General features: G+C 53.2%; 2 protein-coding genes across 2 annotated transcripts in view; one reads left to right on the top strand and one right to left on the bottom strand.

The window, feature by feature from the left end:
* Positions 1-857: 857 nt before the first annotated feature.
* Positions 858-2,659, top strand: CTRL (chymotrypsin like). Its single transcript, XM_054269600.1, has 5 exons — positions 858-909; positions 1,058-1,161; positions 1,297-1,376; positions 1,581-1,674; positions 1,771-2,659. The coding sequence occupies exons 1-5, from the start codon at positions 858-860 to the stop codon at positions 1,957-1,959; spliced, it is 519 nt and encodes a 172-aa protein (XP_054125575.1). The 3' UTR covers positions 1,960-2,659.
* Positions 2,660-6,147: 3,488 nt separating this feature from the next.
* Positions 6,148-11,126, bottom strand: part of PSKH1 (protein serine kinase H1) — a 29,356-nt gene continuing 24,377 nt past the window's right edge. The window contains exon 4 of the mRNA XM_054296257.1: positions 6,148-10,710. Coding sequence (XP_054152232.1) covers positions 10,393-10,710 — 318 coding nt within the window. The 3' untranslated portion in view covers positions 6,148-10,392. The remainder of the gene's footprint in view (positions 10,711-11,126) is intronic.

Below are 11,126 nucleotides of genomic sequence, written 5' to 3'. Positions count from 1 at the left end.
TTGGGGTATGTGGGTGGCACAGAGAGGGAAGGATCCACCCCCAGGTTCAGCATCACCCCAGACCTGGCTCCCTGCACCCTGTGCCAGCCTGGGAGATCACCCAGAACACAGGGGATAATGCACACACTACACACCCCATTGTCCAGGACAGAGGGGGCTGATGTTCCCCAGCCCTGGGTCAGGTGGCTGCAGTGCTAGGGGGATGCTCAGTGAAGGGCTCAACCTCAGCTTGGGGAGGTGCCCACTGTTCCCCCTGGGGCTCATGGTGTGCTTGCCCAGCTGGCCACACTCCCACCTGCCTGGGAAGGTGTCTGCTCTCCCCACCTGCCCCCACTGGCTATGGGACTTGCTCACCTGCACCGCAGACATAGTTCAAAGTGTTCAACCCTGAGCCCTGGGAACATCCAGGTGGGCCCAGGCCAGGACTTCATGGCCATGTGAAAAAACAGCTCTAGTCCCAGTAGATCTGAAACAAGTCTGAGCACGGGACAACCTCCCACCGCAGGAACTGGTGCCCATGCCAGCATGTCCAGCCCCACTGCTACCCCAGCTGTGTGCCCACAACCAGCCTCTTGTGCCCTCCAGCACAGCCCTGTGGTGCTTCCTGCCCCAGCTCCACAGCCTGCAGTCACAACTAACACAACGCAAGACAGCAAAAGCCCAAGCCCCCCAGGTGTCTTTTGACAGCACCTTCCCACATCCCTCTTTGTGTGTGTGCCAGACTTGGCCCGTCACTGCTGCCTAAATGTGTCACAAGGCCACAGGGGGACCTTAACCTGGTCACTTATGAGCCACGTGGCGCCCTGGCTGCTATAAAAACCCGTGGTGCCCAGGAGTTCAGACTATCTCCTTTCAGGATGGCTTTCCTGTGGGTAGTTGCCTGCCTGGCCCTTGCCAGCGCCGTCTCAGGTAAGTGCTGCCCACGGGTGTGGGAAGGTCCTCGGGGCGCAGCAGGATGCCAAGGAGGGTGACACAGCCACCCACAGCAGCACAGGCAGCCCCCAGATATGAGCCCTGAGCTTTTGGGTCACCCTTGTCCCCTGTGCCTCTCCTGCAGGCTGCGGGGTGCCCGCCATCAGTCCCTCGGTGGCCTACAGCGAGAGGATTGTCAATGGGCAGAACGCCGTGCCCGGCTCATGGCCCTGGCAGGTGTCCCTGCAGGTACAGCACTGTCCCTCTCCCTGGGCACTGCCCTAAGCACTGGCATGGCCAGCTGTTGCGGGACCTCTGCCTGTCCCCAGCTTGGGGGTGTTCAGCCTGCCCAGCCCCAGCTCCTCCCCTCTCTTCCCTCCCCAGACCACCACAGGATCCCACTTCTGCGGCGGCTCCTTGATCAACCAGTACTGGGTCGTCACAGCTGCCCACTGCAACTTCAAGTAAGGAGCGATGCCCAGCCAGCCCATGCCAGTGCTGCTGGCAGGGCCAGGGGCTCAGAGCATCCCGGGCATCTCTGAGTGGCACTCGGGTCAGCCCCAAAGGCCTGAGCAGCCCAGGGCTTCCTCCCCAGTGGTCCCCATGGTGGCTGCCCCAGTGCTGCTCCCACCCTGGGTACTGGCTGGACACCACCCCTGACTCCCTCTTACCTCTCACAGCCCACGGTCCCACGTTGTTGTCCTGGGGGAATACAGCCTTACTTCCAACAGCGAGCCCGTCCAAGTGAAGACCGTGTCCAGGGTGAGCCGGGCGGGTCCTGGGGCGGGGCTGCAGCTCCGTGCCGGGGCTGCTCCCACGGGGCAGCCATGAAGGGCTGTGCTGTTTCTGTCTCTGCAGGCCATCACCAACCCCGGCTGGAACCCCAACACCATGAACAATGACATCACCCTGCTGAGGCTGTCCACGCCTGCCCAGCTGGGGGCCCGTGTGTCCACCATCTGCCTGGCCCCTGCCAACCTGGCTCTGCCCTCCAACGCCTGGGCTGTCACCACCGGCTGGGGACGCACCAACCCCAACTGTACGTGAGCTGCAGCCTCAGGGAGGGCTGTGTGTAGCTGCTCTTCTTCCTTGGGGCTCTGAAGGTCCAGGGGTGCTTGTGGGGGGGGGGTCACATCTCCTGTACGTGTGGGAAGGGGGAGAGCTGGGCAGTGGAATAGCCCTGTCTGTGTGTACCAGTGTGCACACAGGTGCAGGTGTGTGCTCAGGGGCTGGGTGTGTGTAACCCAGGGATGGCTGTGCACAGGCACAAGCCTGCCCTTTCTCTGGGCTGCCTGCATGAGGTAATCCTGAGGGAGAAGGGGTTTGTTGGCACGGAGGAGGAAGGCACTTTGTATGGTAGCATCCGTGCACCAGGGAAAGCTTGCCCAGGGCACCTGTGTGCACTGCAGGAGACCCACAGACACTGAGGTGATCTAATGGTGCTTCTTTCCCCTAGCCCAAGCCTTGGCATCAGTCCTGCAGCAGGTGACCGTGCCCCTGATCTCCCAGAGCCAGTGCATGCAGTACTGGGGCAATCAGATCACCAGCTCCATGATCTGTGCCGGTGGGGCTGGTGCCACCTCCTGCCAGGTAAGGAGCCAAGTTCCTGCTGCACAGGGTGGGTGGAGGAGGATATGAGGGGTCTTGCTGAGCTCCCATTGCATCACAGGGAGGGTGGAGGAGCAGGGGACACAGGGTCTTGCCCTTATGGACCCAGATATTTAAGCCCCAACACCCGGCTGTGCGCAGGGGTTCAGGTTGCTGGGACCAGTCTGGAGCATGTGCCAGGAGCACTAAGCAGGAATCTTCTCCACAGGGTGACTCTGGTGGACCTCTGGTGTACCAGACTGGGAATGGCTGGACCTTGATTGGCATTGTCTCCTGGGGAACCTCCAACTGCAACATCAACACGCCGGCCATGTACACTCGTGTCAGCCAGTTCCGTAACTGGATCGATGCCGTTGTTGCTCAGGGGTAAAGCTGCTGCCAGCCTGATCCCTTCACTGGCAGTAATAAAGTAATAAAGTATCAGCTTTTGCTTGTGCCAAGCACTGTCTCTGCTTCCTTTCTTCTCATGATGCAGAGTGGGGTGGAAGATACATGGAGGAGCCTGGGGCTTCTCTCCTTCCCAGAGCTGGAGCTTGGTGCCCAGCTGGGACCCAGGGGGAACTGCCAAACTAGGACAGGATGCTCAGGAAGAGGGGTAGCAAGGCTGGCTGGGGCTCAAGGGGTCTTCAAGCACACCCTGGCACCAATCCAGGCAGTGCTGAAGGTTGGGAGAATGGTCCTCCCACTGACCCAGGTGCCACCAGGGAAGGGAGTGTGGAGCTGCAGCTCAGCACCAGAAAGGATTGCCCAGCTGCAGTGGGAGGTGGGTGTTGGTGGGGGCACAGCATCCTAAAGGATTCCTGTCTGCAGTTTAGAGCCATGACTCGTGTAGCAGCTGAGAACACAGCTGAAAGGGAGAAGTGCCACAGGCAGCTCCAGCTCCTGAGGATGGCTGGAGGACAGCACACTGCTTCACACCTGCAGATCTGCCAGGTAACAGCAGGAAACTGCAGGCCATTGCAAAGGAAAACCTGAAGCTGAAAACAAATTTAAAGCCAGGTGACAGGCTTTTACTCAAATGGGTTCCTGAGACAATGGCTGGTGGGGAAAAAAATAAGTCTTGTGTGACATGGGAGTAGCAAGACACATGCTCAATGAATTACAATCCAGCTCCCAGCAGCTCCAAATAGAGCTGGTGATAAGGCACTGTGGAGAGAAGCAGGATCAGACTGTCCCAACATGAGCTGTGGGGTTTAGTTTTCCTTACCAGGGATTAGAAGGTGATACAACACCCTTGCTGTGTGAATCACAGCCCCTAAAGTGTAATCACTCTATTAAGCAGAGAGTGACATTGCACAGGGACACACTGATGGGAGGGGTATGGAACATCAATGGAAAGCAAACATTAACAATCCGGCCCATATGACTGAGTTAAAATAAATACAAATCTGCTCAAGTAAAGCCTAGGGCTAACAAATTTTAGTGGTCAATAAGAGTTAGAGTTTTTTTAGCGGTTTGCCCTGCAGGGAGCATCTAACTGACCTTAAAGGCAAGTGAACAGAGATGTGGGGATGGACCATGCAGGCAGAAAGAACTGGGGCTATAGGGAACGTCAAACAGGAATGACCAACTGCAGCACTGTGGGTCACCTGGTCTGTGTGCTGGGCTCTCTGTCAGCTCTGCCACCACTGGGATGGGGTCCCCTGCCCTTGGAAAATCCTGGAGAGGAGGTGTCTCAACAGAGGTGTGCATTGTTCATTTGATATTGCAAGTTTTCCTGATGGTCCATAAAAGCTGCTCAGTAAAACTGGAGAGGTGATGAGTGGCTGTGGACAAACCAGAGCATTCCTCTGGCCCAGTCTACCACCTTGCAGCCAATGAAAAATAAACAGAATGTCCCAAAGTGCCTGTTCAGCCTCCCATCTGCACATTCCAGCAACAGGCTGAGTGCCTGCCTCATCCAGGGCACCCCATGGACATCCCAGCCCTGCACAAGGTGTCCCCTGGGCAGCTGCAGTACAGAAACCAGCAAACCCTCTGATGGGCACTTTGGTACCTGTTGCTGTGATCTATGAACATAACAGAGGGGTGAGCACCTCCTGGGTCTCCATGGACTTACTGACCATCATTCCCAGCCTGGAAATCAGGCCTGGAATTGCCTTGCAGCAGCCAGCCTGCAGGTGATCAACAGGCACAAGTAAGGACAGCAGAGCCGTGGGGTACACAGAATACATGGACATGTTTTAGCAGAACGAGTACAACAAATAAATAATTCTGTACACTCTAATGTGAACATTACAAACTAATTACAATGGGTCCCACCTCATGTGACAGGACAGTCCTTAGAGTAAAGCCAGGACTCGAAAGGCAAGGCACAGAACAGGACACTGGATGTGACACAGACCGAGTGGGTGAGACCGGAGTCGCTTCCAAACCGTTCCAACCCAGCAGCGGAAACTGGGCAACCAAAAATAACAGCAAGTGCAGGAAGATCTCGGATCCCAATGGCTTCCTGGGAGGTCCTTCCGTAGGGAAAGGCAACAGGAAAGCTCAGGGCATCAGAGCTGCTGCTTTGTAACACCAGGAGCTGCTGCTTTGTAACACCAGGAGCTGCTCCAGGAACCGATTCCACATTCAGCAAACAGTGCAGTGCCCTCTGCAACAGCAGCCAGAGCTCACCCATCACACATCTGCAGCACCACCAGGCAGGGGAGGACAGTGGGAAAGGGACAATTGTTACCAGGCAGAGCTCCCGCTGCCCCTGGCACACTGAGGGTGGAAGGCACTGAGCTCTGTGATGCCGCTCGCCACAGCACGTCCCTGGTGTTCACATTTATTTCTTTGGGAAGTTTCCTGCACAGTAAGGCACAGCTGACATGCAGGCACCTGCCTTGGAGTGCTGCACTCTTAATCCAGGGTGAAAGAGGAGACTGAGTGGTCAAAAAAAGCACCAAAACCCTCCCAAGAGTGGTGAAGGCAATTTGGGACTGGGTTCATGCAGAGTGGTACAGGCACTTTGTGACACTTTCCAGGAGAAAGCTGAGTGGGTGAGAGGCCTGGACAACCCAACCTCCCTGCAAATTCTAGGGCTCACACTAGTGCCAAAGAAGCCAATGTCTGTGTTGCTTTGCATCACTTAGAAAACTAAATTAAGTCAAACAATTGGGATTTTAATTTATCCCACCTCAAACCCCCCAAATCTTTAAGTATCATTACATAAACCAATACAGCCCCACACAACCTAACCAGAAGCCTGTAACAGCCACACAGTGGTTGCCCTATGTGGTACAAGACTGAGCTGAGCCTGCACTGCAGGTCCTCAAAGGCACCATATGGAAGCTTCTCCCTGCCCCTGGACTTGCCACAGCTCCTGCAGAGCCAAACCCAGAGCTGCTGCCCACCATTCCTATTCCAGTTTGTGCATCAGATAAAAGCTGACTCTCTTAGTACTGCAGCCAAACACCCAGGTAGAAAACAGGACTGAGCAATAGGGCAGGGCCTCAGAAATAGTGTAAATCACCAGAACAGAAAATATCTCACCTAAAAGAGGAAAATGCCCACCAGATTCCAAAGAAGAGTGTGAGGGTTTATCACATCCAGAACAAACACGTGAAGCAGGCCCTGCACTGCAGCTGCTTTCCACATCACTACCAAAGCCAAGTCTGAGCCCAAGCTCCTCACAGCTCTCCTCCACGTACAGCTGTGTGCTTCCAAGAACAACACAGGGCAGGAGCATCTGGATGCTATCACAACTGCAGTGTTCAACAGCACAGGCTTCTTCAGGAAGGGTGATTTCTATCCCCACTGGGCTGATGTGTCAGGATTTTTAGAAGCCTGAGTGAGAAGTAAATAAAAATGGACTGATAATTTCTGTTTTAGGAAAATACACTACATGCTCAAAGACCTGGATGCAAATCTTTAGACTCCTTAATGCAATTTCTGGATGACTTTTTCACATTCTTTTCAAATACCCTTCAACAAAAATAATAAAAATCAAGGAACCAACAGGCCACATTCTTTGAAGCTGTAATTCTCTCCCCTGAGAGAGCAGCCAAACTCCAGGACAAAAGGATGGGATTGTTTTACACAGTACTGCTAAGTTCCAAAAGACAAACCACCCTAATTCCCTTCACTCCTCAAAGAGCAGCGAGGAGAGGGCTGTGCTGGGACAAGGACACACCACAATTTGCCACTAGGTGTCATTCCAACTCCACCTCCCCTGCGTGAGCCAGAGCAGGCAAAACAGAAGCACTGAGATTAGTGGTGGTCTGGAACAGGCAGGTGTCACTTCTGTCCTCCCTGCACGTTCAGGAGGGAAGCTTCCCAAAAACACCCTGCGAGCCCAATTAAGAACCACCATTAAAAGTCAAAGAAGGACATTAAAAAAAAATAAATGAAAGAGTAGAAAAAAACATTTCAGAGAGATTTTAGTTTCTAAAATCCCCAAAAAAGGCACTCCTGAAAAGTGTAAACTCCTGAGATTTAAGACCAACTGAGCACTGAGCTGCTCCTGTGGAATGAAGACAGATGATCAAGGTAATTCACAGTGAAGAGCTTCTTAGAGAACAGACTGAAGGCACCTGGACCATGGCTCAGAATTATAGCACTTTGCCTGTCCCCCTCCACACCAGATCAACTGAAAACCTGTCCCATTTGCAAGAATAAAAGCACCTGAGGAATTGTTCTTAAGCTGGACGTTCCAACGTGGCATTTGGAGCACCACAGTTTTCCAGACTGAGGGAAACATCACTGAGGACTCCAGGGTCACTTGGACAGAGCTCTGCTCATCTCCCCTCTGGCCACATGTTATTGTCTGGCTGCAAAGCTCCTATGAATATTGGATTTAGAAAAAGAAGAGGGAGTGAGCCAAGAGTTAAAATTGAACTATGGAAGGAAAGCCTGTAAAGATTTTCCCAAGCTTACACTGATTTTTCCATGCAAACAAGAAAACCTTGCATTTGTGAGAGGAGTTAGAGTTCTTTTTTCAGAAAAGCCAAAGCTCTTTATGGGATGGCCTTGGTCCTCCTCCCACAGTTCCCAAGCAGTGGAGTGCCCTAGGACTGCACACACCTCAATACCACAGACAAGCAGATGCAGATATCCAGCACTCTCAGCTATGGGATGGATCCTCCTTCTGCCAATTCACCCCTAGCCACAGAGCATCATCACCAAATCCTGGCACTGTCAGGAACCTGCACAGCAACCTCCTGCTCCTCAAAACATATTCCAGCCCAAAGTAACCACAAACAATCACTCTGAACGTCCCCTGGTGAAAAAACAGTCGTGGAAAAGATCAATGAAGCAAAAATTGCCACAGAAGAGAAGATTCTTGTTCTGCTTTGTGAAGGTGGAGAAATAAGCCTGGTTAGCCCAGAGCTTTATGCATTCCTCATCCCACAAGGGAAGGATAAAGGAACAGCATGGGCAGATCTCTGCATGATGCCTGTGCACTTTGACAGTCTAGTGGTTAAGGGGAAGGGTCTCAGTTCCAGAGGTCTTGGCTCAGTTCATCAGTTTGACCCCCTCACCAGGCAAAATAAAATCCCTGTTTTATGGATAAAAATGCAGGATAATCTGGAGAGGGCCATGGGAGCAACCAGGAGGTAAAAGCAATCACAGTGCCTGGAGTGATGCTCCAAACACACCAAAGCCTCTTCAAGTAATGGCTCAGAAGCAGAAGTGCTCTGAGGGAGCCTCCTGCCACCACCTGACCTGCAGGACCCCAGGGTCCAGCTGATCCTGGCCCAAGAGGGGCTCCTGCTTTTGGGGAGCTGTTTGCAGGACCATGAGGGACACTGAACTGTTTATGAAACAAAATGTGGCAAGCTGCTTTGTCAGAAATCACATCTAGTTTATAGTTCCTGGTAACAAACTAGGGGAAAACAATGTGAGGAGGTAAAAGATGCTGAAAATATTTTTGTCTACAGTCCACAGAGTTGAAAAAAATAAATATAGGAAATTCTACAGTATCTGTTAATGCTGAAGGAAGAAAGATTGTGTGTGACATGGGAGGATGGGTTGCTCAGAGCAAGGGCAGCCTGCAAAGGATGTGAGGTTTTCAAAATAACATGAAAAACCATGCAAAGGATTTTGAATTCACTCCTGCTACACACAGTGGCTGTCCTCAAGTGCCTGCTCTATTCCCCACCACATGCTTGGCACACCAGGCTGGTTACACTCATTTACAGCCCATCCCACATTTGGGGTGGGAGCACACCCCCAGAAATCCCCCTTTATTTTATTTTTTTTTACCTTAGCACAGAAAACTCCAATCTTCCCCCATTAAAGCTGCTTTGCTGTTTGCTGACTGGGAGTGACTGTGAGAGCTCCCTGGAGATGGGACTGACCATTTTAGCCCTGCTGACACTGAAACACAGTGGCACAGCCATCAATCCTAGGAAAAGCCAAGCTCACCAGACCCTTGAGCTGGGACCTGCCTGCACCTCCAGCCCAGAGCCAAGCAAGCCCTTCCCAAGGGCACAGCACAAAGCAAATCGTGTGGCTTTGTAAGAAAAGTTTCAAACCCCAGCATTTTCCTTCACTGCTGATCATGTCTCTGCTACCATGAGAAGCCAAATCCATCCTGTGCCATCAGCCCCACTTTGCTGCCCTAACTAGCTGGGAAGAGAATCTCAGCAGGCTTGCAGAAAGCTCAGCTCTGCAGCCCCCACCTCCCCTGAGAGTCCTTTGTAAGAGGCCACCTCATCACCCACACAGCACAAGGACTCCTCAAAGGCAGCTTTTTCCTGGTGAACTTAAGTCACCCCTCACAGCTCTAGGGCATTTGTACAATGTCTCCAGGGTATTGTTACTGCTGACACTCCCAGACTGGGCTTCCACTACCCAAGCCCCTACCCTGATGCTGTGGAGCCATTTGTGGCCACCCCAAGAGCTCCCACCACCACTGTCCCAAAGCAGGGATGGCAGTGCTGGGGCTGCACAGGCACACAAAGCAGGGGAGCCCTGTCAAATCTGCAGGCAGGGAGCAGCCTGGAAGCACCAAAGTTCTGGTGCAGTGACATGGTCAGTAACACTGTGCTTACAGTGGTTATAGCCCATCCCACCTCTGGGGTGGGAAGCACATCCCTAAAACCTCCCTCCTCTTTTTTCCCCTTAGCACAAAAAAACCTTCTTAATCTTCTTCTGAAGGGTGCAAGGTGCGCAACATGTCAGAGACACAACAGATCCACAAGAACAACAAACCCTGCGTGACAGGCACTGGTCTTGCTGCAAACAGGGAAAGGACAATTCCAGGGGTAAACCCTTGATGTCATCAAGTGAGCCCTTGACGTCATCAGGAGGATGGCAGCCCTTGGGGGAAACCTCACAGCTTCCCAGCCCTGGTGGAAAACTGCTGTCTGGCATCTCTTTGGCGAGGAGCTGGTGGGCAGCACAGCAGTGAGTCAGAGCTATCCCACTTGTAACTGCACATGACTCACTCCAGCTTCGCTGCAAAGGCACCACGGAGTCTGACTAAACCAGCCCAAAATCTGAGTATCTATGATTTTTAAATACATATACACCCCCACACGTGTGTGTGCACACACGGACGTGCGCGCACAGACACACCAAGTGATTGCTTCTTTTTTCCGTACACAAGTGAGACAAACTAAACGCTCTGGAATTAATAAATAACTATGAACAACCAAGCTCCTGGGCTACAGAAAGAGCTCTTCTCCCCACGTGGCTCCTTAATTCCTCGAGGCTCTGAGCCCACAAGGACTCCCCCGTTCCTGGTGCGAGACCCTCGCAGGCTGGCACGGCCACCACGAGGTTCCCTTTCCTCCACACGGGGTGAGGGGGACACCTCCTGCAGGGAGGGAGGGAGGGAGGAACCTGGCTGTTCCTCACTGAGTGTGTGCACACCTGCAGGGCAGAGCAGACCTGTGGCAAGGGTCCTCCTTTTGAATTTTCCTTTCCAGAGACTCAAGCTCAGCCCGTGTACTGCTGCTGGTAGCGCAGGTTGAGCTCGCGCAGCTCCCGCTCCCGCACGCGCCGCGATTTGTTGGACTTGGTGGAGCGGCTGGAGCGGGTGGACTGAGCTGACTTGGTGCTCTGGCAGCGGGAGGAAGCCCTCTTGAGAAGGTTCTGTGAGATGGAGCGGTGCAGGTTCTTCATGGAGGAGGAGGCTGCCATGCTGACCACCCACGGGTGCTTCAGGGCCTGCAGGGCCGTCATCCTGTCGCTGGGGTCCACCGTCAGCAGGCGGTCGATGAAATCCTTGGCCAGGTTGGACACGCTGGGCCAGGGCTGAAACACAAAAGAGGTGGTTGGAATGAGACATCCTTGCTGATTAATTAATTTCTCCCACGTCTGCAAGGTGCTTTGGGGCATTCTGCTGCTTCCCTTCTCTCTTTTATCCTCAAATCTTCCAAGCTGTAACTGGCAGTATCTGCCCAAGGAGAATGAGACACAACTCCATGTTAGGGGAAGAGGCTGAATTAGTGGGAAATATCTGCAGGTACACAGGTGCAGAGTAGATCCCCCCAGCAGCTGGGCTCAGGCACTCAGAAGCTGACCCTGCAGGCACTGACACACCCATGTGCACACACTCAAGGGTCTCAGTCTGTCACTGGCCAGGGGCTGTGTACAAATCACAAATGGGATGGGACTGCTGGGAACGTGCCTTGAGCTGGTTTATTTTCCAGCACCAGTCTCATTACATG

The sequence above is a fragment of the Melozone crissalis genome, unplaced genomic scaffold (genome assembly GCF_028551555.1).
Source record: "Melozone crissalis strain CALT ecotype California unplaced genomic scaffold, PUWL_Pcris_2 ptg000007l_1, whole genome shotgun sequence".
Lineage (NCBI taxonomy): Eukaryota > Metazoa > Chordata > Aves > Passeriformes > Passerellidae > Melozone > Melozone crissalis.
This window is presented reverse-complemented; position numbering and strand designations above follow the sequence as displayed.

Excerpts from the sequence above, each read along its gene's own strand:
- CTRL (XM_054269600.1), top strand. The coding sequence starts at position 858 with ATGGCTTTCCTGTGGGTAGTTGCCTGCCTGGCCCTTGCCAGCGCCGTC. Across the intron at positions 1,162-1,296 it reads CCTGGCAGGTGTCCCTGCAG|ACCACCACAGGATCCCACTT; the intron begins GTACAGCACTGT and ends TTCCCTCCCCAG. Across the intron at positions 1,377-1,580 it reads GCTGCCCACTGCAACTTCAA|TACCTCTCACAGCCCACGGT; the intron begins GTAAGGAGCGAT and ends CTGACTCCCTCT.